At 34.4% G+C, this 27,276-nt stretch overlaps 1 protein-coding gene and 5 non-coding genes across 6 annotated transcripts; all 6 read right to left on the bottom strand.

Moving 5' to 3' along the window:
- Positions 1 to 371: 371 nt before the first annotated feature.
- Positions 372 to 23,190, bottom strand: LOC109176596 (receptor-like protein kinase HAIKU2). Its single transcript, XM_019326050.1, has 7 exons — positions 22,981 to 23,190; positions 22,729 to 22,863; positions 18,732 to 18,866; positions 11,871 to 11,975; positions 11,708 to 11,767; positions 11,508 to 11,642; positions 372 to 464 (listed from the first exon to the last, which is right to left on the bottom strand). Exons 1-7 carry the CDS (start codon positions 23,188 to 23,190, stop codon positions 372 to 374), a joined length of 873 nt encoding a protein of 290 aa, XP_019181595.1.
- Positions 8,345 to 8,418, bottom strand: TRNAQ-UUG. Its single transcript has one exon. It is a non-coding gene; the product is annotated as a tRNA-Gln (tRNA).
- TRNAR-UCG lies at positions 10,560 to 10,633 on the bottom strand. The gene has a single exon. It is a non-coding gene; the product is annotated as a tRNA-Arg (tRNA).
- TRNAR-UCG lies at positions 14,485 to 14,558 on the bottom strand. The gene has a single exon. It is a non-coding gene; the product is annotated as a tRNA-Arg (tRNA).
- On the bottom strand, positions 17,784 to 17,857 carry TRNAR-UCG. Its single transcript has one exon. It is a non-coding gene; the product is annotated as a tRNA-Arg (tRNA).
- A 1,227-nt stretch (positions 23,191 to 24,417) lies between the features above and the next one.
- On the bottom strand, positions 24,418 to 24,491 carry TRNASTOP-UCA. The gene has a single exon. It is a non-coding gene; the product is annotated as a tRNA-Sec (tRNA).
- Positions 24,492 to 27,276: the final 2,785 nt, after the last annotated feature.

The raw sequence follows: 27,276 nt of genomic DNA, 5'->3' as shown, positions 1-27,276 counted from the left end.
AAGATTCATCTCCCTTTTCGATGCCTTATCACCGGGATTCTACAACAACAAGGGTTTCAACTCTATTCCAATAAAGAGCTCTGCCACGTTACTCACAAGACTTCTATGGACTCTCGCATCTTCCAAAGGTCGCACTATTATGATCGGGCCACTCTCTCCTCAGTTCCACCTGCCCCTGCTCCAGCTGATCCTCCAGCAACAGGCCTGGACTCTACACCGACTGCTTCTGCTACCGATTCTGCTTCGACACTGGCTGTTCTTCGTCAGCAAGTCACCTTTCTTACTTCACACATTGCTACCATGAAGGATGCCTCTCTAGCCATTCAATCTTCCATCTCTACTGCCAAGGCTCAGCTGCTCCGCACCAATCGCTAGATTGCCTCTATTGAGAATGCTTCTACTGCTGCTCCTGCTGGTGATGATGAAGACTTGGAGACCTCCTCCTCCTCCACCCAGTCCTGATGCTGCTCTTTGTCCATTAGATTGACAAAAAGGGGGAGTGCACGTAGTAAGGGGGAGTACGTTTTTTTTTTTTTGTGAACTTAGCCATAAGTGCCAGTGAATAATGTGGTGTGCTCTACCTTTATTTTGCTTTTATATGTGTTAAGGTGCTGCATGTTTTGCCTTGACTATGTGATAAATGCTATGCAGTTATATTATGTGACATGTATGTGTTCTGTGTCTCTTTGTGCTTTAAATTTCTATGTGTTTGTATGCCTTAGTTGTGTTTGAAATTCTCTGGCACAACATTGGTTAAGTTTAAGGAGGGTGTGTGTCTAGCTACTCTTGACTAGTGACTAATTCGATCTCAATTGTATAGATTATTCATCTGGCAATTCATTTTAAAGCCGATGATATCTTTTAGTAGTTTTGTCAACTAATAGCCAAAGGGGGAGATTGTAAGTGTAAATATATTGCACATTTAAACCTCTGTATTATTGTCTTAGATTAGTTGTCAAAGTAGTCCTGGATTAGTTGCTGGATCAGTCACGTCGTCTGGAGTAGTTGACTGGATCAGCGCAAGGAAGTTATCCAGGAGGTATAAAGCTTGTTCAAAGTATTTATTCAAGACCCTATCAATGGGGAGATCTAAATCTAATGGAGCAGCCGAATTCAAGGAATGGAAGAGTGCATGCGTTGAGGATCAAAACATCATTTACAACCTATATATAATGCTACCTTAATTAGCATTCAAATTGCGCACTCTTTCACAAAGTCTTACTCTGAAAATCTTATTGCATCTATACCAAATATATCTTGTGCTGTTGTGTGTGAAGAAGATCTTGCAATCAGATCATGAAGCAATGAAGAACACCTGCACATCGGATCCACTGGAGTAGGTTCTGGAGTAGTTATAGGTTATACTTTAGAGTTAATTAACTATCCTTTTGTACTCCGTTTTTCATCATAGTGGATTTGGGTTGATGTGAGTGGCCCCGCAGACGTAGGAGTGAGGCTCCGAACTGCATGAACATATCCTGGTGCATGCTTTCTTTTACTGCTATTTATTTCATGTTCTTTATTATATCTGGAATATGTTTTCATCTAGTCCAGCGTTATAATTGAAATAAATTAATGTTTTAAAGGTTATATCTTGCATTCAAGACTCACGTGCTTTTTCTGTTAAATACAAGTTAAATAAATTATAATTATATCACAAATTATAAAATTGAAATATAATTATCTTTTTTGAAAGACAAAAATCATTTTGGAATTAATGATGAAGCTAGAATGATGTCAGGTGAGACAGAGTCTCAGCACATAGTGTTAGCATGAAAAAGCAACCCTTTTATTTCTACCTATAAATGATGGCAGGCCCAAATACCTTCCAAAACTTTCAGTCTAGGGCACACCAAGCAACCCCGCAACCTGATCTCGTGTATCCTCCGTAGTATTCCTACTAAAAGAGATATTGAATTTATGGAAATATAATTATCTATACATATTATATTCGAATTTTTATTTTTAGATTACGGAAGAATTGAACTTCGCAAACATTATCTAAGGGTAAATCTCACATCTATGCAATATCTTGTAAAGAGAAAAGATAAATCACTGACCAAGTGTGAGAAAAGAAGGTGTTGGATGAATTTCTATTTTATATGATATTTGTATTTGTAAGATTCCTGGATTGGCAAGAAAATCATCGCCACTCTCCCAAGGAAATCTGCATCGTGTAAATTATGTCTAATTGCAAAATTTTAAAGAGTTCAAGTGCAATTGAACCATTTTAATGTGTGAGGGCCTAATTGCTTTTTGATCAAAAATTAAAGGGTCTATTTGACCCTATTCCCTAAATTTTTCGTTTTAGTTTTGAAAGAGTTTATATTTTTTATTTTTCTTAAAGGGAAATAATTTAAGCAACCACAGTGGTCGTCTAACCCACGACCTTCTAATCCGAAGTCAGACGCGCTAATCTAGTGCGCTATGTGGTCAACCATTTATACTTTTAAACTAATCTTGTTTAGAATATTTAATCATTGTTGTCAACAAGTGCACGTATATGCCGAAAATACACCCCGCAGTGCATATACGCTATATCTTTAGATAACACTTGGCACCTTGTACGATATATTAGTTGTGGCATATATATACATTTTTATAAATTATATAAAGTTATAAACTAAATACTTTTGAATTTAATAATATTATAATTATAAAATAGAATATTACATATAAATTATATTAATGTTAAATACAAGTTAAATAAATATGAATTATATTACTAATTACAATAATGAAGCTAGAACGAAGTCAGGGGGGACAGATACCAGCACATAATTAGCATAAAAAAGCAACCCTTTTACTTCTACCTATAAACGATGGCAAGCCCAAATACCTTCCAAAATTGTCAGTCTTGGGCACACCAAGCAGCCCCGCAACCTGATCACGTGTATCCTCCGTGGTCTTCCTACTAAAAGAGATATTGTACACATGGCAGTATCTGGTGGGAACGGTCAGCGAACATTGCTGGTAACCCATCAATACGCGTTAAATAGCATATATAGATAGTATAAAACAAAACCATTTTCGAAACGGAATATAGTATATATCATTTCAAAAGGCAAGAGAGAAGTCAACTTCAAAGACTCTTTCACACTCTCAAAGAAAAAAGGGAAATCAACATCCCATGACAACAACACGACAAGAATAACAACTGTAAACAATACAACTCGAGATGTATTCTAGTTATCACGAAGTAGAATACATCACGACATACTCATTAGCAAAGATTAGGCATTCACACATTGGAAACTACTTGCCACAGTGACAACTACATGTCACAAGATTCACACGGTTCCAACCTTTTTCCCTATTCCAACCTTATGGCTACCCCCAGCCTTATTACAGTTCCAACAATTACCTCCGAGTAACCCCTGTACTTCTGCGTCCAACCTTATGCCTCCGGGAACCGTCGTTCCCCTACCAACAACCACCAACATTTCCACCAACATATCAGTACACAAGGGTATAGTTCATATCACACAACCACCAACATATGAGCCTTTGCTCAGGTAACAACCAACAACATATAAATCATGACCACACGAGGACCGCAACAGTACCTTGAAGATTAAGGTCCCATACTCTTAATCATGTAGTCAAGGTACAACGACTACATACATTTTCATATTACAGGAATCAATCAATGGATCACAACAAAGATATGAAACCATACTCACAAGGAAGGATCACAATCCGACACCAAAACGATGGTCAACACAAGTTGCCAATCTCACAAGGAAAGTACAAACCACACACACTAGCGTTTCAACATCAAACTAGCATGCTCATCAAACAGGTAAACCAAAAGTAGTTCCTTAGAACATACAAGACTCACATCAATCCAACGAATCACAAAATTGGACCACAAGCACGATTCAAGACACCAATTCCTACATGGATTCCTATCATACTGTTCTACACATACGAAACATCCAGAAGACACTCAAATTTCCCAATAAAACAACATCAGGAGGTCAAAACATCAATACCGAGTCAAAAGAATCACGTGGAACAAATCCCCGACCATCAACAACAATGTACCCCGCGGGTGGGGCCACGGGTGGACCTCCACCCGTGGTTCCGCCCGCGGGTACGAAGCCCACGACCACCTGTTCCCCGCGGGTGGTGCACTACCCGTCGTTCCGCCCGCGGGTGCCGTCCTGTGCTCCAAAATAAACCCTTCGTGGATTTTCAACAACAAGTCCAAATTCAAGTCCAAAACACCCAAAATCTCGCACAATACAACAATATGACTTGAAACCAAGAAATTGCCAAGAAATGGCATACAAGAACAATAATAACAAGCTCTAAACATGCATTACCACAAGACAATGCATCAAATCACACATTTCAACACAAGAATCACTAGTAGAATCTAAGAAATCATCATATAAGTAAGAAAATAGATTTTGTAAAGCATGGGTTACCTTTGTAGCCTAACACTTCACTTTTCTCACCCTTAAAAGCTTCTCCTAAAGCTCTTCTTCAACACCAACTTCATAAATACACCAAAAGACAACAAAGATTCTATTTTTAGAAAAAGACATCTAAAAAGATACTAAAAACACCAAGAGATCAAGGATCTTATCCTCCCCTATGCTCAAGGTTAGGAAAGTATGAATCTTGGAAGCCAACTTGTAGAATCTAAGATGCCCAAAATTTGGCTTGGAGAATAAGCTACCAAATTCTTAGAGAGAAGGTAGAGGTTTTGTGTTTAGAGTGTTGGTGGGTGAAATGAAAGGATGATGCTAGGTTAGCTTGGAGCACAAACTTTAGGTAGAAAGACATCTTTTCCCTTACTAAAGTTGGAAGAATAAGGAGACAAGGGAACAACTCATAAGGCATAAGGTACAACGCTTTGACTTGGATTGACTAGTCAAATTCTAGTCCCCCGACTATTGAATTTTCATGATTTTGGGAATAAATTACCAATAAAACTAGGATGATAATTAATCCTAGTGAGTTTGGATATATGGGGTGTCACAATAATTGAACCTTTTTAAGGTGTGAGGGCCTAATTTCATTTTCATCCAAAGTTAATAAGTCTATTTAACCATTTTTCCGGAAGAATTTATGTTTTAGGTTTTTCATAAAGGGATATAATTTAAGCAATCATAGTGGGAGTCGAACCCACAACCTTCTGATCCGAAGTAAGACACGCTAATCCACTACGTTATGCAGTCATACATATATACTTTTAAACTAATCTTGTTAACTTAGAATATTTAATCGTTGTTGTCAACAAGTGCACGTATATGTCGAACATACGCCGCGCAATGCATATACAATATACCTTTAGATAACACTTGACACCATGTACGATATATTAGTTGCGGCGTATATATACATTTTTCAAAATTGTATAATGCTATGAACTATACATTTTTAATTTTAATAATATTATAATTATAAAATAAAATATTACATATAAATTATATTAATGTTAAGTACATGTTATTTAAATTTGAATTATATTACAAATTACAAAGTTAAAGTATAATTACGTTTTTTGAAAGCAAAAATTCATTGAGGAATTAATAACGAAGCTAGAATGAAGTCAGGGGGGACAGAGTCCTAGCAAATAGTGTTAGCATGAAACAGTAACCCTTTTATTTCTACCTATAAACGATGGCAGGCCAAAATACCTTCCAAAATTGTCAGCGTTGGGCACACCAAGCAACCCCGCAACCTGATCACGTGTATCCTCTGTGGTATTCCTACTAAAAGAGATATTGAATTTATGGATATATAATTATCTAAACATATTATATTTGAATTTTTATTTTTAGATTAATAAAGAACTTCGCAAACATTATCTATTCCAAGTAAAAGAGATATTGAATTCTAACCATATTATATTCGAATTTTTATTTTTTGATTTGGAAAGTACTTCACAAACATTATCTATAGGTAAATCTCACGTCTATGTAATTTCTTGTAAAGAAAAAAGATAAATCCCTATACAAGACCATGTGTGACAAATGATGGTGTTGGCAGAATTGTGAATTTGTATGATATTTGTATTTGTAAGATTCCTGGAATGGAAAGAAAATCATCAGGGAATGGAAAGAAAATCATCTTCACTCTCCCAATTTTAAAGAGTTCGAGTGTTTTTTCATCTAAAGTTAATGAGTCTATTTGACTCAACCATTTTTCCTTTTTGTTAGGGAAGAGTTTATGTTTTAGGGTTTTCTTAAAGGGAAATAATTTAAGCGACCTTTTGAACCGAAGTTAGACGCGCTAATCCACTACGCTATGCGGTCATACATATATACTTTTAAACTAATCTTGTTAATTTAGAATATTTAGTGATTCTTGTCAACAAGTGCACGTATATGTCGAATATACGCCGCGCAGTGCATATAAAATATATCTTTTGATAACACTTGAGACCTTATACGATATATTAGTTGTGGCCAATATATACATTTTTATAAATTATATTAAGTTATGAACTATACATTTTTAAATTTTATAATATTATAATTATAAAACAAAAATATTACATATAAATTATATTAATGTTAAATACAAGTTAAATAAATTATAATTATATCACAAATTACAAAATTAAAATATAATTATCTTTTTTGAAAGCCAAAAATCATTGTGGAATTAATTACGAAGCTAGAAAGAAGCCAGTGGTGACATAGTCCCAACACATAGTGTTAGCATGAAAAAAGCAACCCTTTTATTTCTACCTATAAACGATGGCAGGCCAAAATACCTTCCAAAATTGTCAGCGTTGGGCACACCAAGCAACCCCGCAACCTGATCACGTGTATCCTCTGTGGTATTCCTACTAAAAGAGATATTGAATTTATGGATATATAATTATCTAAACATATTATATTCGAATTATTATTTTTAGATTACGAAAGAACTTCGCAAACATTATCAAAGGGTAAATCTCACATCTATGTAATATCTAGTAAAGAAAAAAAGATAAATCACTGTACAAGACCATGTGTGACAAAAGAAAGTGTTGGCAAAGTTTTTAATTTATTTTATATGATATTTTTATTTCCAAGATTCCTCGTATGGCAAGAAAATCATCTTCACTCTCCCAAGGAAATCTGCATCGTGAAAATTATGTCTAATTGCAAAATTTTTTAAAGTGTTCGAGTGTAAGTGAACCGTTTTAATGTGTGAGGGCCTAATTGATTTTTCATCTAAAGTTAAGGAGTCTATTTGACCATTTTTCATTTTTGTTGGGGAAGAGTTTATTTTGTAGGATTTTTCCTTTTTGTTGGGGAAGATTTTATGTTTTAGGTTTTTCATAAAGGGAAATAATTTAAGCGACCACACAGTGGGACTCAAACCCACGACCTTCTAATTCGAAGTCAGACACGCTAATCCACTACACTATGCGCTCATACATATATACATTTAAACTAATATTCTTAATTTAGAATATTTAATCATTGTTGTCAATAAGTGCACGTATATGTCGAATATACGCCGCGTTGTGCATATACAATATATCTTTTGATAACACAGGAGACGTTGTACGATATATTAGTTGCGGCCCATATATACATTTATGAACTATATATTTTTAAATTTTATAATATTATAATTATAAAATAAAAATATTACATATAAATTATATTAATGTTAAATACAAGTTTAAAAAAATTATAATTATATCACAATTTACAAAATTAAAATATAATTATCTTTTTTGAAAGCCAAAAATCATTGTGGAATTAATTGTGAAGCTAGAAAGAAGCCAGGGGAGATATAGTCCCAACACACAGTGTTAGCATGAAAAAGCAACCCTTTTATTTCTGCCTATAACGATGGCAGGCCCAAATACCTTCCAAAACAGTCAGCGTTGGGCACCCCAAGCAGCCCCACAACCTGATCACGTGTATCCTCCGTGGTATTCCTACTAAAAGAGATATTGAATTTATGGAAATATAATTATCTAAACATATTATATTCGAATTATTATTTTTAGATTACGAAAGAACTTTGCAAACATTATCTAAGGGTAAATCTCACATCTATGTAATATCAAGTAAAGAAAAAAGATAAATCACTGTACAAGACCATGTCTGACAAAAGAAGGTGTTGGCAGAATTTTTATTTTATATGATATTTTTATTTGCAAGAAAATCATCTTCACTCTCCAAAGCAAATCTGCATCGTGTAAATTATGTCTAATTGCAAAATTTTTAATGTGGAAGGGCCTAATTCATTATTCATCAAAAGTGAAGGAGTCTATTTGACCATTTTTCCTTTTTGTTGGGGAAGAGTTTAGGTTTAAGGATTTTTCCTTTTTGTTGGGGAAGAGTTTATATTTTAGGTTTTTCTTAAAGGGAAATAATTTAGGCGACCGTAGTGGGTGTCAAACCCACGACCTTCTGATCCAAAGTCAAACGCGCTAATCCACTACGCTATGCGTTCATACATATATAATTTTAAACTAATCTTGTTAATTTAGAATATTTAATCATTGTTGTCAACAAGTGCACGTATATGTCGAATATATGCCGCGCAGTGCATATACAATATATCTTTTGATAACACTTGAGACCTTGTAAGATATATTAGTTGCGACCTATATATACATTTTTATAAATTATATTAAGTTATGAACTATATATTTTTTAATTTTATAATATTATAATTATAAAATAAAAATATTACATATAAATTATATTAATGTTAAATACAAGTTAAAAAAATTATAATTATATCACAATTTACAAAATTAAAATATACTTATCTTTTTTGAAAGCCAAAAATTATTATGGAATTAATTACAAAGCTAGAAAGAAACCAGGGGGGACATAGTCCAAACACATAGTGTTAGCATGAAAAAGCAACCCTTTTATTTCTACCTATAAACGATGGCAGGCCAAAATACCTTCCAAAATTGTCAACGTTGGGCACACCAAGCAGCCCCGCAACCTGATCACGTGTATCCTCCGTGGTATTCCTACTAAAAGAGATATTGAATTTATGAAAATATAATTATCTAAACATATTATATTCGAATTATTATTTTTAGATTACGAAAGCACTTTACAAACATTATCTAAGGGTAAATCTCACATATATGTAATATCTATTAAAAAAAATAGATAAATCACTGTAAAGGACCATGTGTGACAAAAGAAGGTGTTGGCAGAGTTTTTATTTTATATGATATTTGTATTTCTAAGATTCCTGGAATGGCAAGAAAATCATCTTCACTCTCCCAAGGAAATCTGCATCGTGTAAATTATGTATAATTGCAAAATTTTAAAGAGTTCGAGTGTAATTAAACCTTTTTAATGTCTGGGGTCCTAATTGATTTTACATCAAAAGTTAAGGAGTCTATTTGACCATTTTTCCTTTTTGTTTGGGAAGAGTTTATGTTTTAGGATTTTTCCTTTTTGTTGGGGAAGAGATTATGTTTTAGGTGTTTCTAAAAGGGATATAAATTAAGCGAACCCACGACCTTCTGATCCGAAGTCAGACGCGCTAATCCACTGCGCTATGCGGTAATACATATATACTTTTAAACTAATATTGTTAATATAGAATATTTAATCATTGTTGTCAACAAGTGCACGTATATGTCGAATATACGCCGCGCAGTGCATATACAATATATCTTTTGATAACACTTGAGACCTTGTACGATATTGTAGTTGCGGCCTATATATACATTTTTATAAATTATATTAAGTTCTGAACTATATATTTTCAAATTTTATAATATTATAATTATAAAATAAAAATATTACATATAAATTAGATTAATGTTAAATAGAAGTTAAATAAATTATAATTATATCACAAATTACAAAATTAAAATATAATTATAGTTTTTCAAAGCCATAAATCATTGTGGAATTAATTACAAAGCTTGAAAGAAGCCAGGGGGACATAGTCTCAACACATAATTTTAACATGAAAAAGCAACCCTTTTATTTCTACCTATAAACGATGGCAGGCCCAAATACCTTCAAAAATTGTCAGCGTTGGGCACACCAAGCAGCCCCGCAACCTGATCACGTGTATCCTCCGTGGTATTCCTACAAAAAGAGATATTAAATTTATACAAATATAATTATCTTAACATATTATATTCGAATTATTATTTTTAGATTACGAAAGAACTTTACAAACATTATCTAAGGGTAAATCTCACATCTATGTAATATCTAGTAAAGAAAAAAGATAAATCACTGTACAAGACCATGTGCGACAAAAGAAGGTGTTGGCAGAATTTTTATTTTATATGATATTTGTATTTGTAAGATTCCTGGAATGGGAAGAAAATCATCTTCACTCTCCCAAGGAAATCTGCATCGTGTAAATTATGTCTAATTGAAAAATTTTAAAGAGTTCGAGTGTAATTGAACCTTTTTAATGTGTGAGGGCCTAATTTATTTTTCATCTAAAGTGCAAAATTTTAAAGAGTTCGAGTGTAATTGAACCTTTTTAATGTGTGAGGGCCTAATTGATTTTTCATCTGAAGTTAAGGAGTCTATTTGACCATTTTTTCTTTTTGTTTGGGAAGAGTTTATGTTTTTCTTAAAGGGAAATAATTTAAGCGACCATAGTGGGAGGCGAACCCACGACCTTCTGATCCGAAGTCAGATGCACTGATCCACTGCGCTATGCGGTCATACATATATATTTTTAAACTAATATTTTTAATTTAGAATAGGGAAAATCGTACTTTTGGTCCCTCAATTGTTATCCGAGCTGCAATGTGGTCCCTCATTGACAATTTCAGTCAATTGGTCCTTCAAAACTTTAAATCGTAGTCAATTTGGCCTTTCGGTCAGATTTCTTCCTAACCAGGGTTAAATTCAGTGACAAAATAGTAATTTCGCTTTACCCTCTTTACCTCATCCTTCTCTCTTTCTCATTTTCACATGAAATCCATCAATTTTTCCGTTCACCAGACGTTCTCCTCCACGTCGCTTGTGATTAACAACATACGGAGATGATGAGAGCGGTGTGGAGGAAATCTTGGAATCATCTACTTCCTCCATCCGAGCACCATATAATACGTGCCACCGCTACCGATGCTCTTATTGGTATAATACGCTTACGGTTTGGAGGAAAATTCCTCGAAACTGAAAGGCGATTTGTAGGTATCTCAAACGCGAGGCTCAATAAAATTCTCTAGAGCGATGACTGTGAAAGTATGCATGTTGGCCGGCGGCAGAGATTAGAAAATGGTGAACTTTATGGCGGCGGAGACGGGGCAAAAGAGAGACGAGGCGCGAAGGCGGAGGGAGAATTTGATGTTGGAGTTTTGAATAAACATCTGACTCATCTTCCCCTACTCGCACATCTCTGCAGGAATTGGTCTGATGAAGAAATTTTCCTAGACGTCGATGAAATCAAACTCTGCCCACGAGCCCAGCTTTGAAGGGAGCTAGCCAGAGAGGCTGTTGGTATTAGAGAGACAAGTTTGCCAGTTTCTTGAATTCCCCCAACTCCGACGGTAACTCGCCAAAAAAATGATTTTCAAGAAGTTGCAGACTTACCAGTTGGGTCAAGTTCCTGATCTCGGAGAGATCATCATAGAGATAATTCTTTGAACCATCTAGAAATTCCAGGTTCGTCAGGTTCCCAAACCCAACCGGTAGCTTCTCGGTGAGCTCGTTGCTGTAAAGTTCGAGCTGCTATAGTTTCCGAAGGTTCAAAATTCCGGCAGGAATTTTCGCTGAAAAGATAGTTCAAAGACAGCTCCAAATCGATAAGCTCCGTAAGATTTCCAATCACTTCTAGAATCCTCCATTCCAGACTACATTTCGATAGATACAATCAATTGAATTCCAACAAGTACGCTTCGTAATCACTTCCAAGAACAGAGTCTTCTAGAATGAATTATCTCTGATTCTAAGAACCTCTAGCTTCGTAACATTTGCATGTGAATTCCATAAAAATTTCCCGACGAATCTACGGCGGTCCATGTACAGATGTGTCAGCTCACTAAGCGCCGACATGGCGACCTGGATAATAAATTGTTCCCGAGATCTAAATACTTCAGGCCAACGCTTTTATTCAGGTCGTCGAAGAGCCGGGCGGAAAATGAGTTGTGCCGAAGAGCGAGCTTCTCAAATCCGGCTAAAATGAATTTGGGGTAACTAAGGCTATTGTGAAATTATCAAACTGTCTATAAATGTTACCCTGGTTTGAGAGAAATCTGATCGGAGGGCCAAATTGACTATGATTTAAAGTTTTGAAGGACCCAATTGACTGAAATTGAAAATGAGGGACCACATTACAGATCGGGTAACAATTGAGGGACCAAAAGTGCGATATTCCGTTTAGAATATTTAATCATTGTTGTCAACAAGTGCACGTATATGTCGAATATACGCCGCGCAGTGCATATACAATATATCTTTTAATAACACTTGAGAGACCTTGTACGATATATTAGTTGCGGCCTATATATACATTTTTATAAATTATATTAAGTTATGAACAATATTTTTTAAATTTTGGAATAATATAATTATAAAATAAAAATATTACATATAAATTATATTAATGTTAAATACAAGTTAAAAAAAATTATAATTATATCACAATTTACAAAATTAAAATATAATTATCTTTTTTGAAAGCCAAAAATCATTGTGGAATTAATTACGAAGATAGAAAGAAGCCAGTGGGGACATAGTCCCAACACATTGTTAGCATGAAAAAGCAACCCTTTTATTTCTACCTATAAACGATGGCAGGTCCAAATACCTTCCAAAATTGTCTGCGTTGAGCACACCAAGCAGCCCCGCAACCTGATCACGTGTACCCCCCGTGGTATTCCAACGAAAAGAGATATTGAATTTAGGCAAATATAATTATCTTAACATATTATATTCGAATTATAATTTTTAGATTACGAAAGAACTTTACAAACATTATCTAAGGGTAAATATAACATCTATGTAATATCAAGTAAAGAAAAAAGATAAATCACTGTACAAGACCATGTGTGACAAAAGAAGGTGTTGGCAGAATTTTTAATTTATATGATATTTGTATTTGTAAGATTCCTGGAATGGCAAGAAAATCATCTTCACTCTCCCAAGGAAATCTGCATCGTCTAAATTATATCTAATTGCAAAATTTTAAAGAGTTCGAGTGTAATTGAACCTTTTTAATGTGTGTGGGCCTAATTGATTCTTCACCTAAAGTTAAGGAGTCTATTTGACCATTTTCCCTTTTTGTTGGGGAAGAGTTAATGTATCGTCTAAATTATATCTAATTGCAAAATTTTAAAGAGTTCGAATGTAATTGAACCTTTTTAATGTGTGTGGGCCTAATTGATTCTTCACCTAAAGTTAAGGAGTCTATTTGACCATTTTCCCTTTTTGTTGGGGAAGAGTTAATGTTTTAGGATTTTTCCTTTTTGTTGGGGAAGAGTTTATGTTTTAGGTTTTTCTTAAAGGAAAATAATTTAAGCGACCGCACGACCTTCTGATCCGAAGTCAAACGCGCTAATCCACTGCGCTATGCGGTCTTACATATATACTTTTAAACTAATATTGTTAATTTAGAATATTTAATCATTGTTGTCAACAAGTGCACGTATATGTCGAATATACGCCGCGCAGTGCATATACAATATATCTTTTGATAACACTTGAGAGACCTTGTACGATATATTAGTTGCGGCCTATATATACATTTTTATAAATTATATTAAGTTATGAACTATATATTTATAAATTTTGGAATATTATAATTATAAAATAACAATATTACATATAAATTATATTAATGTTAAATACAAGTTAAAAAAAATTATAATTATATCACAATTTACAAAATTAAAATATAATTATCTTTTTTGAAAGTCAAAAACCATTGTGGAATTAATTACGAAGCTAGAACGAAGCCAGTGGGGACATAGTCCTAACACATATTGTTAGCATGAAAAAGCAACCCTTTTATTTCTACCTATAAACGATGGCAGGCCCAAATACCTTCCAAAATTGTCACCGTTGGGCACACCAAGCAGCCCCGCAACCTGATCACGTGTATCCTCCGTGGTATTCCCACGAAAAGAGATATTGAATTTATGCAAATATAATTATCTTAACATATTATATTCGAATTATAATTTTTAGATTACGAAATAACTTTATAAACATTATCTAAGGGTAAATCTCACATCTATGTAATATCTAGAAAAGAAAAAAGATAAATCACTGTACAAGACCATGTGTGACAAAAGAAGGTGTTGGCAGAATTTTAATGTTATATGATATTTGCATTTGTAAGATTCCTGGAATGGCAAGAAAATCATCTTCACTCCCCCAAGGAAATCTGCATCGTGTAAATTATATCTAATTCCAAAATTTTAAAGAGTTAGAGTGTAATTGAACCTTTTTAATGTGTGTGGGCCTAATTGATTCTTCATCTAAAGTTAAGGAGTCTATTTGACAATATTTCCTTTTTGTTGGGGAAGAGTTTATGTTTTAGGTTTTTTTTAAAGGGAAATAATTTAAACGACCACAGTGGGAGTCGAACCCACGACCTTCTGATCCGAAGTCAGACGCGCTAATTCTCTGCGCTATGCAGTCATACATATATACTTTTAAACTAATATTGTTAATTTAGAATATTTAATCATTGTTGTCAACAAGTGCACGTATATGTCGAATATACGCCGCGCAGTGCATATACAATATATCTTTTGATAACACTTGAGACCTTGTACGATATATTAGTTGCGGCCTATATATACATTTTTATAAAATATATTAAGTTAATAACTATATATTTTTAAATTTTATAATATTATAATTATAAAATAAAAATATTACATATAAATTATATTAATGTTAAATACAAGTTAAAAAAATTATAATTATATCACAATTTACAAAATTAAAATATAATTATCTTTTTTGAAAGCCAAAAATCATTGTGGAATTAATTACGAAGCTAGAAAGAAGCCAGGGAGGACATAGTCCCAACACATCGTGTTAGCATGAAAAAGCAACCCTTTTATTTCTACCTATAAACGATGGCAGACCCAAATACCTTCCAAAATCTTCAGCGTTGGGCACACCAAGCAGCCCCGCAACCTGATCACGTGTATCCTCCGTGGTATTCCTACTAAAAGAGATATTGAATTTATGGAAATATAATTATCTAAACATATTATATTCGAATTATTATTTTTAGATTACGAAAGAACTTTGCAAACATTATCTAAGGGTAAATCTCACATCTATGTAATATCAAGTAAAGAAAAAAGATAAATCACTGTACAAGACCATGTCTGACAAAAGAAGGTGTTGGCAGAATTTTTATTTTATATGATATTTTTATTTGCAAGAAAATCATCTTCACTCTCCAAAGCAAATCTGCATCGTGTAAATTATGTCTAATTGCAAAATTTTAAAGAGTTCGAGTGTAATTGAACCTTTTTAATGTGGAAGGGCCTAATTCATTATTCATCAAAAGTGAAGGAGTCTATTTGACCATTTTTCCTTTTTGTTGGGGAAGAGTTTAGGTTTAAGGATTTTTCCTTTTTGTTGGGGAAGAGTTTATATTTTAGGTTTTTCTTAAAGGGAAATAATTTAGGCGACCGTAGTGGGTGTCAAACCCACGACCTTCTGATCCAAAGTCAAACGCGCTAATCCACTACGCTCTGCGTTCATACATATATAATTTTAAACTAATCTTGTTAATTTAGAATATTTAATCATTGTTGTCAACAAGTGCACGTATATGTCGAATATATGCCGCGCAGTGCATATACAATATATCTTTTGATAACACTTGAGACCTTGTAAGATATATTAGTTGCGACCTATATATACATTTTTATAAATTATATTAAGTTATGAACTATATATTTTTTAATTTTATAATATTATAATTATAAAATAAAAATATTACATATAAATTATATTAATGTTAAATACAAGTTAAAAAAATTATAATTATATCACAATTTACAAAATTAAAATATACTTATCTTTTTTGAAAGCCAAAAATTATTGTGGAATTAATTACAAAGCTAGAAAGAAACCAGGGGGGACATAGTCCAAACACATAGTGTTAGCATGAAAAAGCAACCCTTTTATTTCTACCTATAAACGATGGCAGGCCAAAATACCTTCCAAAATTGTCAACGTTGGGCACACCAAGCAGCCCCGCAACCTGATCACGTGTATCCTCCGTGGTATTCCTACTAAAAGAGATATTGAATTTATGAAAATATAATTATCTAAACATATTATACTCGAATTATTATTTTTAGATTACGAAAGCACTTTACAAACATTATCTAAGGGTAAATCTCACATATATGTAATATCTATTAAAAAAAATAGATAAATCACTGTAAAGGACCATGTGTGACAAAAGAAGGTGTTGGCAGAGTTTTTATTTTATATGATATTTGTATTTCTAAGATTCCTGGAATGGCAAGAAAATCATCTTCACTCTCCCAAGGAAATCTGCATCGTGTAAATTATGTATAATTGCAAAATTTTAAAGAGTTCGAGTGTAATTAAACCTTTTTAATGTCTGGGGTCCTAATTGATTTTACATCAAAAGTTAAGGAGTCTATTTGACCATTTTTCCTTTTTGTTTGGGAAGAGTTTATGTTTTAGGATTTTTCCTTTTTGTTGGGGAAGAGATTATATTTTAGGTGTTTCTAAAAGGGATATAAATTAAGCGAACCCACGACCTTCTGATCCGAAGTCAGACGCGCTAATCCACTGCGCTATGCGGTAATACATATATACTTTTAAACTAATATTGTTAATATAGAATATTTAATCATTGTTGTCAACAAGTGCACGTATATGTCGAATATACGCCGCGCAGTGCATATACAATATATCTTTTGATAACACTTGAGACCTTGTACGATATTGTAGTTGCGGCCTATATATACATTTTTATAAATTATATTAAGTTCTGAACTATATATTTTCAAATTTTATAATATTATAATTATAAAATAAAAATATTACATATAAATTAGATTAATGTTAAATAGAAGTTAAATAAATTATAATTATATCACAAATTACAAAATTAAAATATAATTATAGTTTTTCAAAGCCATAAATCATTGTGGAATTAATTACAAAGCTTGAAAGAAGCCAGGGGGACATAGTCTCAACACATAATTTTAACATGAAAAAGCAACCCTTTTATTTCTACCTATAAACGATGGCAGGCCCAAATACCTTCAAAAATTGTCAGCGTTGGGCACACCAAGCAGCCCCGCAACCTGATCACGTGTATCCTCCGTGGTATTCCTACAAAAAGAGATATTAAATTTATACAAATATAATTATCTTAACATATTATATTCGAATTATTATTTTTAGATTACGAAAGAACTTTACAAACATTATCTAAGGGTAAATCTCACATCTATGTAATATCTAGTAAAGAAAAAAGATAAATCACTGTACAAGACCATGTGCGACAAAAGAAGGTGTTGGCAGAATTTTTATTTTATATGATATTTGTATTTGTAAGATTCCTGGAATGGGAAGAAAATCATCTTCACTCTCCCAAGGAAATCTGCATCGTGTAAATTATGTCTAATTGCAAAATTTTAAAGAGTTCGAGTGTAATTGAACCTTTTTAATGTGTGAGGGCCTAATTGATTTTTCATCTAAAGTGCAAAATTTTAAAGAGTTCGAGTGTAATTGAACCTTTTTAATGTGTGAGGGCCTAATTGATTTTTCATCTGAAGTTAAGGAGTCTATTTGACCATTTTTTCTTTTTGTTTGGGAAGAGTTTATGTTTTTCTTAAAGGGAAATAATTTAAGCGACCATAGTGGGAGGCGAACCCACGACCTTCTGATCCGAAGTCAGATGCACTGATCCACTGCGCTATGCGGTCATACATATATATTTTTAAACTAATATTTTTAATTTAGAATAGGGAAAATCGTACTTTTGGTCCCTCAATTGTTATCCGATCTGCAATGTGGTCCCTCATTGACAATTTCAGTCAATTGGTCCTTCAAAACTTTAAATCGTAGTCAATTTGGCCTTTCGGTCAGATTTCTTCCTAACCAGGGTTAAATTCAGTGACAAAATAGTAATTTCGCTTTACCCTCTTTACCTCATCCTTCTCTCTTTCTCATTTTCACATGAAATCCATCAATTTTTCCGTTCACCTGACGTTCTCCTCCACGTCGCTTGTGATTAACAACATACGGAGATGATGAGAGCGGTGTGGAGGAAATCTTGGAATCATCTACTTCCTCCATCCGAGCACCATATAATACGTGCCACCGCTACCGATGCTCTTATTGGTATAATACGCTTACGGTTTGGAGGAAAATTCCTCGAAACTGAAAGGCGATTTGTAGGTATCTCAAACGCGAGGCTCAATAAAATTCTCTAGAGCGATGACTGTGAAAGTATGCATGTTGGCCGGCGGCAGAGATTAGAAAATGGTGAACTTTATGGCGGCGGAGACGGGGCAAAAGAGAGACGAGGCGCGAAGGCGGAGGGAGAATTTGATGTTGGAGTTTTGAATAAACATCTGACTCATCTTCCCCTACTCGCACATCTCTGCAGGAATTGGTCTGATGAAGAAATTTTCCTAGACGTCGATGAAATCAAACTCTGCCCACGAGCCCAGCTTTGAAGGGAGCTAGCCAGAGAGGCTGTTGGTATTAGAGAGACAAGTTTGCCAGTTTCTTGAATTCCCCCAACTCCGACGGTAACTCGCCAAAAAAATGATTTTCAAGAAGTTGCAGACTTACCAGTTGGGTCAAGTTCCTGATCTCGGAGAGATCATCATAGAGATAATTCTTTGAACCATCTAGAAATTCCAGGTTCGTCAGGTTCCCAAACCCAACCGGTAGCTTCTCGGTGAGCTCGTTGCTGTAAAGTTCGAGCTGCTATAGTTTCCGAAGGTTCAAAATTCCGGCAGGAATTTTCGCTGAAAAGATAGTTCAAAGACAACTCCAAATCGATAAGCTCCGTAAGATTTCCAATCACTTCTAGAATCCTCCATTCCAGACTACATTTCGATAGATACAATCAATTGAATTCCAACAAGTACGCTTCGTAATCACTTCCAAGAACAGAGTCTTCTAGAATGAATTATCTCTGATTCTAAGAACCTCTAGCTTCGTAACATTTGCATGTGAATTCCATAAAAATTTCCCGACGAATCTACGGCGGTCCATGTACAGATGTGTCAGCTCACTAAGCGCCGACATGGCGACCTGGATAATAAATTGTTCTCGAGATCTAAATACTTCAGGCCAACGCTTTTATTCAGGTCGTCGAAGAGCCGGGCGGAAAATGAGTTGTGCCGAAGAGCGAGCTTCTCAAATCCGGCTAAAATGAATTTGGGGTAACTAAGGCTATTGTGAAATTATCAAACTGTCTATAAATGTTACCCTGGTTTGAGAGAAATCTGATCGGAGGGCCAAATTGACTATGATTTAAAGTTTTGAAGGACCCAATTGACTGAAATTGAAAATGAGGGACCACATTACAGATCGGGTAACAATTGAGGGACCAAAAGTGCGATATTCCGTTTAGAATATTTAATCATTGTTGTCAACAAGTGCACGTATATGTCGAATATACGCCGCGCAGTGCATATACAATATATCTTTTAATAACACTTGAGAGACCTTGTACGATATATTAGTTGCGGCCTATATATACATTTTTATAAATTATATTAAGTTATGAACAATATTTTTTAAATTTTGGAATATTATAATTATAAAATAAAAATATTACATATAAATTATATTAATGTTAAATACAAGTTAAAAAAAATTATAATTATATCACAATTTACAAAATTAAAATATAATTATCTTTTTTGAAAGCCAAAAATCATTGTGGAATTAATTACGAATATAGAAAGAAGCCAGTGGGGACATAGTCCCAACACATTGTTAGCATGAAAAAGCAACCCTTTTATTTCTACCTATAAACGATGGCAGGTCCAAATACCTTCCAAAATTGTCTGCGTTGAGCACACCAAGCAGCCCCGCAACCTGATCACGTGTACCCCCCGTGGTATTCCAACGAAAAGAGATATTGAATTTAGGCAAATATAATTATCTTAACATATTATATTCGAATTATAATTTTTAGATTACGAAAGAACTTTACAAACATTATCTAAGGATAAATATAACATCTATGTAATATCAAGTAAAGAAAAAAGATAAATCACTGTACAAGACCATGTGTGACAAAAGAAGGTGTTGGCAGAATTTTTAATTTATATGATATTTGTATTTGTAAGATTCCTGGAATGGCAAGAAAATCATCTTCACTCTCCCAAGGAAATCTGCATCGTCTAAATTATATCTAATTGCAAAATTTTAAAGAGTTCGAGTGTAATTGAACCTTTTTAATGTGTGTGGGCCTAATTGATTCTTCACCTAAAGTTAAGGAGTCTATTTGACCATTTTCCCTTTTTGTTGGGGAAGAGTTAATGTATCGTCTAAATTATATCTAATTGCAAAATTTTAAAGAGTTCGAATGTAATTGAACCTTTTTAATGTGTGTGGGCCTAATTGATTCTTCACCTAAAGTTAAGGAGTCTATTTGACCATTTTCCCTTTTTGTTGGGGAAGAGTTAATGTTTTAGGATTTTTCCTTTTTGTTGGGGAAGAGTTTATGTTTTAGGTTTTTCTTAAAGGAAAATAATTTAAGCGACCGCACGACCTTCTGATCCGAAGTCAAACGCGCTAATCCACTGCGCTATGCGGTCTTACATATATACTTTTAAACTAATATTGTTAATTTAGAATATTTAATCATGGTTGTCAACAAGTGCACGTATATGTCGAATATACGCCGCGCAGTGCATATACAATATATCTTTTGATAACACTTGAGAGACCTTGTACGATATATTAGTTGCGGCCTATATATACATTTTTATAAATTATATTAAGTTATGAACTATATATTTATAAATTTTGGAATATTATAATTATAAAATAACAATATTACATATAAATTATATTAATGTTAAATACAAGTTAAAAAAAATTATAATTATATCACAATTTACAAAATTAAAATATAATTATCTTTTTTGAAAGTCAAAAATCATTGTGGAATTAATTACGAAGCTAGAAAGAAGCCAGTGGGGACATAGTCCTAACACATATTGTTAGCATGAAAAAGCAACCCTTTTATTTCTACCTATAAACGATGGCAGACCCAAATACCTTCCAAAATCTTCAGCGTTGGGCACACCAAGCAGCCCCGCAACCTGATCACGTGTATCCTCCGTGGTATTCCTACTAAAAGAGATATTCAATTTATGGAAATATAATTATCTAAACATATTATATTTGAATTATTATTTTTAGATTACGAAAGAACTTTGCGTACATTATCTATGGGTAAATCTCACATCTATGTAATATCAAGTAAAGAAAAAAGATAAATCAATGTACAATACCATGTGTGACAAAAGAAAGTGTTGGCATAATTTTTATTTTATATGATATTTTTATTTGTAAGATTCCTCGAATGGCAAGAAAATCACCTTCACCCTCCCATGGAAATCTGCATCGTGTAAATTATGTCTAATTGCAAAATGTTAAAGAGTTCGAGTGTAATTGAACCTTTTTAATGTGTGAGGGCCTAATTGATTTTTCATCTAAAGTTAAGGAGTCTATATGACCATTTTTCCTTTTTGTTGGGGAAGAGTTTATGTTTTAGGTTTTTCTTAAAGGGAAATAATTTAAGCAACCACAGTAGGAGTCGAACCCACGACCTTCTGATCCGAAGTTAAACGCACTAATCCACTGCGCTATGCAGTCATACATATATACTTTTAAACTAATATTTTGAATTTAGAATAGGGAAAATCGTACTTCTGGTCCCTCAATTGTTATCCGATCTGCAATGTGGTCCCTCATTGTCAATTTCAGTCAATTGGTCCTTCAAAACATTAAATCGTAGTTAATTTGGCCCTTCGGTTAGAGTTCTCCCAAACCAAGGTTAAATTCATGGACAAAATAGTAATTTCGCTTTACCCTCTTTACCTCATCCATCTCTCTTGCTCATTTTCACGTGAAATCCATCGATTTTTCCGTTCACGTGACGTTCTCCTCCACGCCGCTTGTGATTAACAACATATGGAGATGGTGAAAGCGGTGTGGAGGAAATCTCGGAGTTCGGAGCTGGTACCGGAGTTATATAGAGAGCCGGAGAAATGTAAACATGATTGGCAGACGGAGTCTTGGAATCATCCACTTCCTCCATCCGAGCACCATATAATACGTGCCACCGTTACCGATGCTCTTATTGGTATAATACGCTCCCGGTTTGGAGGTAAATTCCTCGAAACCGAAATGCGATTTGTAGGTATCTCAAACGCGAGGCTCGATAAAATTCTCTAGAGCGATGACTGTGAAAGTATGCATGTTGGCCGGCGGCAGAGATTAGAAATTGGTGAACTTTATGGCGGCGGAGACGGGGCAAAAGAGAGACGAGGCGCGAAGGCGGAGGGAGAATTTGATGTTGGAGTTTTGAATAAACAACTGACTCATCTTCCCCTACTCGCACATCTCTGCAGGAATTGGTCTGATGAAGAAATTTTCCTAGACGTCGATGAAATCAAACTCTGCCCACGAGCCCATCTTTGAAGGGAGCTAGCCAGAGAGGCTGTTGGTATTAGAGAGACAAGTTCACCAGTTTCTTGAATTCCCCCAACTCCGACGGTAACTCGCCAAAAAAATGATTTTCAAGAAGTTGCAGACTTACCAGTTGGGTCAAGTGCCTGATCTCGGAGAGATCATCATAGAGATAATTCTTTGAACCATCTAGAAATTCCAGGTTCGTCAGGTTCCCAAACCCAACCGGTAGCTTCACGGTGAGCTCGTTGCTGTAAAGTTCGAGCTGCTATAGTTTCCGAAGGTTCAAAATTCCGGCAGGAATTTTCGCTGAAAAGATAGTTCAAAGACAGCTCCAAATCGATATGCTCCGTAAGATTTCCAATCCCTTCTAGAATCTTACCTTCCAGACTACATTTCGATAGATACAATCAATTAAATTCCAACGAGTACGCTTCGTAATCACTTCCAGGAACAGAGTCTTTTCGAATGAATTATCTCTGATTCTAAGAACCTCTAGCTTCGTAACATTTTCATGTGAATTCCATAAAAATTTCCCGGCGAATCTACGGCAGTCCATGTACAGATGTGTCAGCTCACTGAGCGCCGACATGGTGACCTGGATAATAAATTGTTCCCGAGATCCAAATACTTCAGGCCAACGCATTTATTCAGGTCGTCGAAGAGCCGGGCGGAAAATGAGTTGTGCCCAAGAGCGAGCTTCTCAAATCCGGCTAAAATGAATTTGGGGTAACTAAGGCTATTGTAAAATTATCAAACTGTCGATAAATTTTACCCTGATTTGAGAGAAATCTGATCGGAGGGACAAATTGACTATGAATTAAAGTTTTGAAGGACCCAATTGACTGAAATTGAAAATGAGGGACCACATTACAGATCGGGCAACAATTGAGGGACCAAAAGTGCGATATTCCCTTTAGAATATTTAATCATTGTTGTCAACAAGTGCACGTATATGTCGAATATACGCCGCGCAGTGCATATACAATATATCTTTTAATAACACTTGAGAGACCTTGTACGATATATTAATTGCGGCCTATATATACATTTTTATAAATTATATTAAGTTATGAACTATATATTTTTAAATTTTATAATATTATAATTATAAAATAAAAATATTACATATAAATTATATTAATGTTAAATACAAGTTAAAAAAATTATAATTATATCACAATTTACAAAATTAAAATATAATTATCTTTTTTGAAAGCCAAAAATCATTGTGGAATTAATTACGAAGCTAGAAAGAAGCCAGGGGGAGACATAGTCCCAACACATAGTGTTAGCATGAAAACGCAACCCTTTTATTTCTACCTATAAACGATGGCAGGCCCAAATACCTTCCAAAATTGTCAGCGTTGGGCACACCAAGCAGCCCCGCAACCTGATCACGTGTATCCTTCGTGGTATTCCTACTAAATGAGATATTGAATTCATGGAAATATAATTATTTAAACATATTATATTCGAATTATTATTTTTAGATTACGAAAGAACTTTGCAAACATTATCTTAGGGTAAATCTCACATATATGTAATATCAAGTAAAGAAAAAAGATAAATCACTGTACAAGACCATGTGTGACAAAAGAAGGTGTTGGCAGAATTTTTATTTCATATGATATTTTTATTTGTAAGATTCCTCGAATGGAAAGAAAATCATCTTCACCCTCCCAAGGAAATCTGCATCGTGTAAATTATGTCGACCATTTTTCCTTTTTGTTGGGCAAGTGTTTTTGTTTTAGGATTTTTCCTTTTTGTTGCGGAAGAGTTTATGTTTTAGGTTTTTCTTAAAGGGAAATAATTTAAGCGACCACAGTGGGAGTCAAACCCACGACCTTCTGATATGAAGTCAAACGCACTAATCCACTGCGCTATGCGGTCAAACATATATATTTTAAACTAATATTGTTAATTTAGAATATTTAATCATTGTTGTCAACAAGTGCACGTATATGTAGAATATACGTTGCGCAGTGCATATACAATATATCTTCTGATAACACTTGAGACCTGTACGATATATTAGTTGCGGCCTATATATACATTTTTATAAATTATATTAAGTTGTGAACTATATATTTTCAAATTTTATAATATTATAATTATAAAATAAAAATATTACATATAAATTATATTAATGTTAAATGCATGTTAAAAAAATTACAATTATATCACAATTTACAAAATTAAAATATAATTATCTTTTTTGAAAGCCAAAAATCATTGTGGAATTAATTACGAAGCTAGAAAGAAGCCAGGGGGGACATAGTCCCAACACATTGTGTTAGCATGAAAAAGCAACCCTTTTATTTCTAGCTATAAACGATGGCAGGCCCAAATACCTTCCAAAATTGTCAGCGTTGGGCACACCAAGCAGACCCGCAACCTGATCACGTGTATCCTCCGTGGTATTCCTACTAAAATAGATATTGAATTTATGGAAATATAATTATCTAAACATATTATATTCGAATTAATATTTTTAGATTACGAAAGAACTTTGCAAATATTATCTAAGGGTAAATGTTAGGAATAAATTGTAAATTTTGATGAGTCGAATGTATTTTTGAAAAATCAAGTAGTCCCCATTTTTATTCTATACTAGTCAGTTTGAGTCTACTTAGTAAGGTGCACCCATATCATGCAACCCATGTACAAGTCTGGAAGATCATAATTTATTTGAAGAAGTTAAGCGGGATTCTGGCTTAACAAAATTATGATGCGGATAAGTCACCAAGAACCATGTTTGAAGAGTTTGATGATATGTGTGTAAGCTATGCTAAATGGTCCTAAGTTTGAATCTCAAGTTAAGCATTTTTACCTTACTTGGGAGACTAGGTACCACCGTATGGGAGACTAACCCCAAGAAGGAGACAAGCTAGCTTGGGAGACTAACCAAGATGGAGACTAGCTTGCTTGGGAGACTAACCCGAAGAGGGAGACTAGCTAGCTTGGGAGACTAACCAACTTGGAGACTAGGCAAGAAGGAGACTAACCAAGATGAATGCACAAGTCTCACAAAAGCCATGCACCAGATGAAGAAACACACCAAGTATGGTGGACCAAGTACAAAATCGAAACAGCGCATCTCACCATGAACAACGATGAAGTTTTTACAGAAGGTTCCAGTATATTATTCTACAAGGATCGTGAAGGAGAAAATGAACTGATATATTTTCATCTAAACATCAATCTTTTTACGGTGGAACCGGAGACGCTCGAAGGAGGCTGATTCACGGAGATATTGATTGCTTAATACTCAAGCAAGAATCAGCAGATAAATTATTTGATCAACTTGATATGTCAGAACATTTATGAATGACAAGAAATGTCAAGATTGTCACGCCGAACTTATTCAAATCTTGGAGGCTACAAAATTCAAGACACGGTAACATGCAAAATATTCAAATCATCTGACAGAAGGCGAAAAGACATCTACCTAATATTTCAGATCAAGTTGACAATTTTATTTTTGATCAACTACATACGAAGATGGACGATCGAGATCGAAAGTTGATCAACGGGCAAATAGCTTTCATTGGCTATAAATTGCCCAAGTAGACTTGAAGACAAATAAGAATTCTACAACGAAAAACAACGAAAAATATCCAATCAATCAAGAAGCAATATATTGAGCTATATACGATAGAATTCAAGTCTGAGTGAGAGAAAAATTTTATCTCTTTGTAATATTCTCTACTGAGTGTAGAAAGAGGGCGGAGTAACTAGAGAGAGTGAAAAACACTGGTTGAGTGTAGGTTTGTGCGTAGCACTTGGTGTAAAGGGCAGAGTAACATGGGGAGCTTGTGAAAACCCTGTGAGAGCGTAGCTTTGTGCGTAGTTCTCGTTGTGTAGGAGTACAGCTTGGTGCGAAGTACTCAGGAAGGCGGAGTAATAAGAGGAGCTTGCGAAAAACCTTGGAGGAGTGTAGCTTTGTGCGAAGCACTCGGAGAAGTGTCGGTGGACACTTATTCACTATTGTATCTGGGTGATCGAAGAATAGTGAATTTCCTCCTTGAAGGAAAGGAGAAGAGTGGAGTAGGAGAATTACACCATCTTTGAACCACTATAAATCTCTCTCTCTATTTATTTACTGCTCATATATTTCGTGCATGCTTATTCTAATTGCGAACTAACCAGATTACGATTTATCGCATATCTTTAACTGTCTGGGTTTGATAGTTCCCACGTTCGCATGCAAGCCAAACTTTACATACATCATCTTTGAACCATATCAAGTGTTTCTAACATGTTGCATGTTTAGAATTTCTCTTTGAGCACCGCACTATTTAAGCATAACACTTTACCGCTACCTATTCCGCTGCACACTCTAAGTTGTTTATCTTGTCGATGCTTGTTACTTAGAGTTGAAATTACCAAAGTGTTATTTGCCTTGTGTGTTTTGGAAATAAGTTTAAAAAAGTTAGAGAAGTCTATTCACCCCCCCCCCCCCTTCTCTAGTCTTCTCGCCACCCTTTCGGGACCAACAAATGGTATCAGAGCGGTTGTCTATTTGAGTCAATTTTGACTGCTAGATAGATCTCAAAATCTTCAAGATGAAGAGAGATATGGTTCTCGCTCAAAATCTGCTTTTCTCACTTAACAAATTTGATGATTGGAAAATTCGAATGGAGGTGCACTTATCTGCTCTAAATGACGAAATGTG

The sequence above is a fragment of the Ipomoea nil genome, unplaced genomic scaffold (assembly GCF_001879475.1).
Source record: "Ipomoea nil cultivar Tokyo-kokei standard unplaced genomic scaffold, Asagao_1.1 scaffold0715, whole genome shotgun sequence".
In the NCBI taxonomy this organism is placed as follows: Eukaryota; Viridiplantae; Streptophyta; class Magnoliopsida; order Solanales; family Convolvulaceae; genus Ipomoea; species Ipomoea nil.
Note: the sequence above shows the minus strand (reverse complement) of the source record. Positions and strands in the feature narration are given on the sequence as shown.

Coding starts and splice junctions, on each gene's coding strand:
- LOC109176596 (XM_019326050.1), bottom strand. CDS start 23,190: ATGTCGGCGCTCAGTGAGCTGACACATCTGTACATGGACTGCCGTAGA. Junction 22,864..22,980: donor ATCGAAATGTAGTCTGGAAG/GTAAGATTCTAG, acceptor AAACTATAGCAG/CTCGAACTTTACAGCAACGA. Junction 11,768..11,870: donor CAAATGTTACGAAGCTAGAG/GTTCTTAGAATC, acceptor ATCGAAATGTAG/TCTGGAATGGAGGATTCTAG.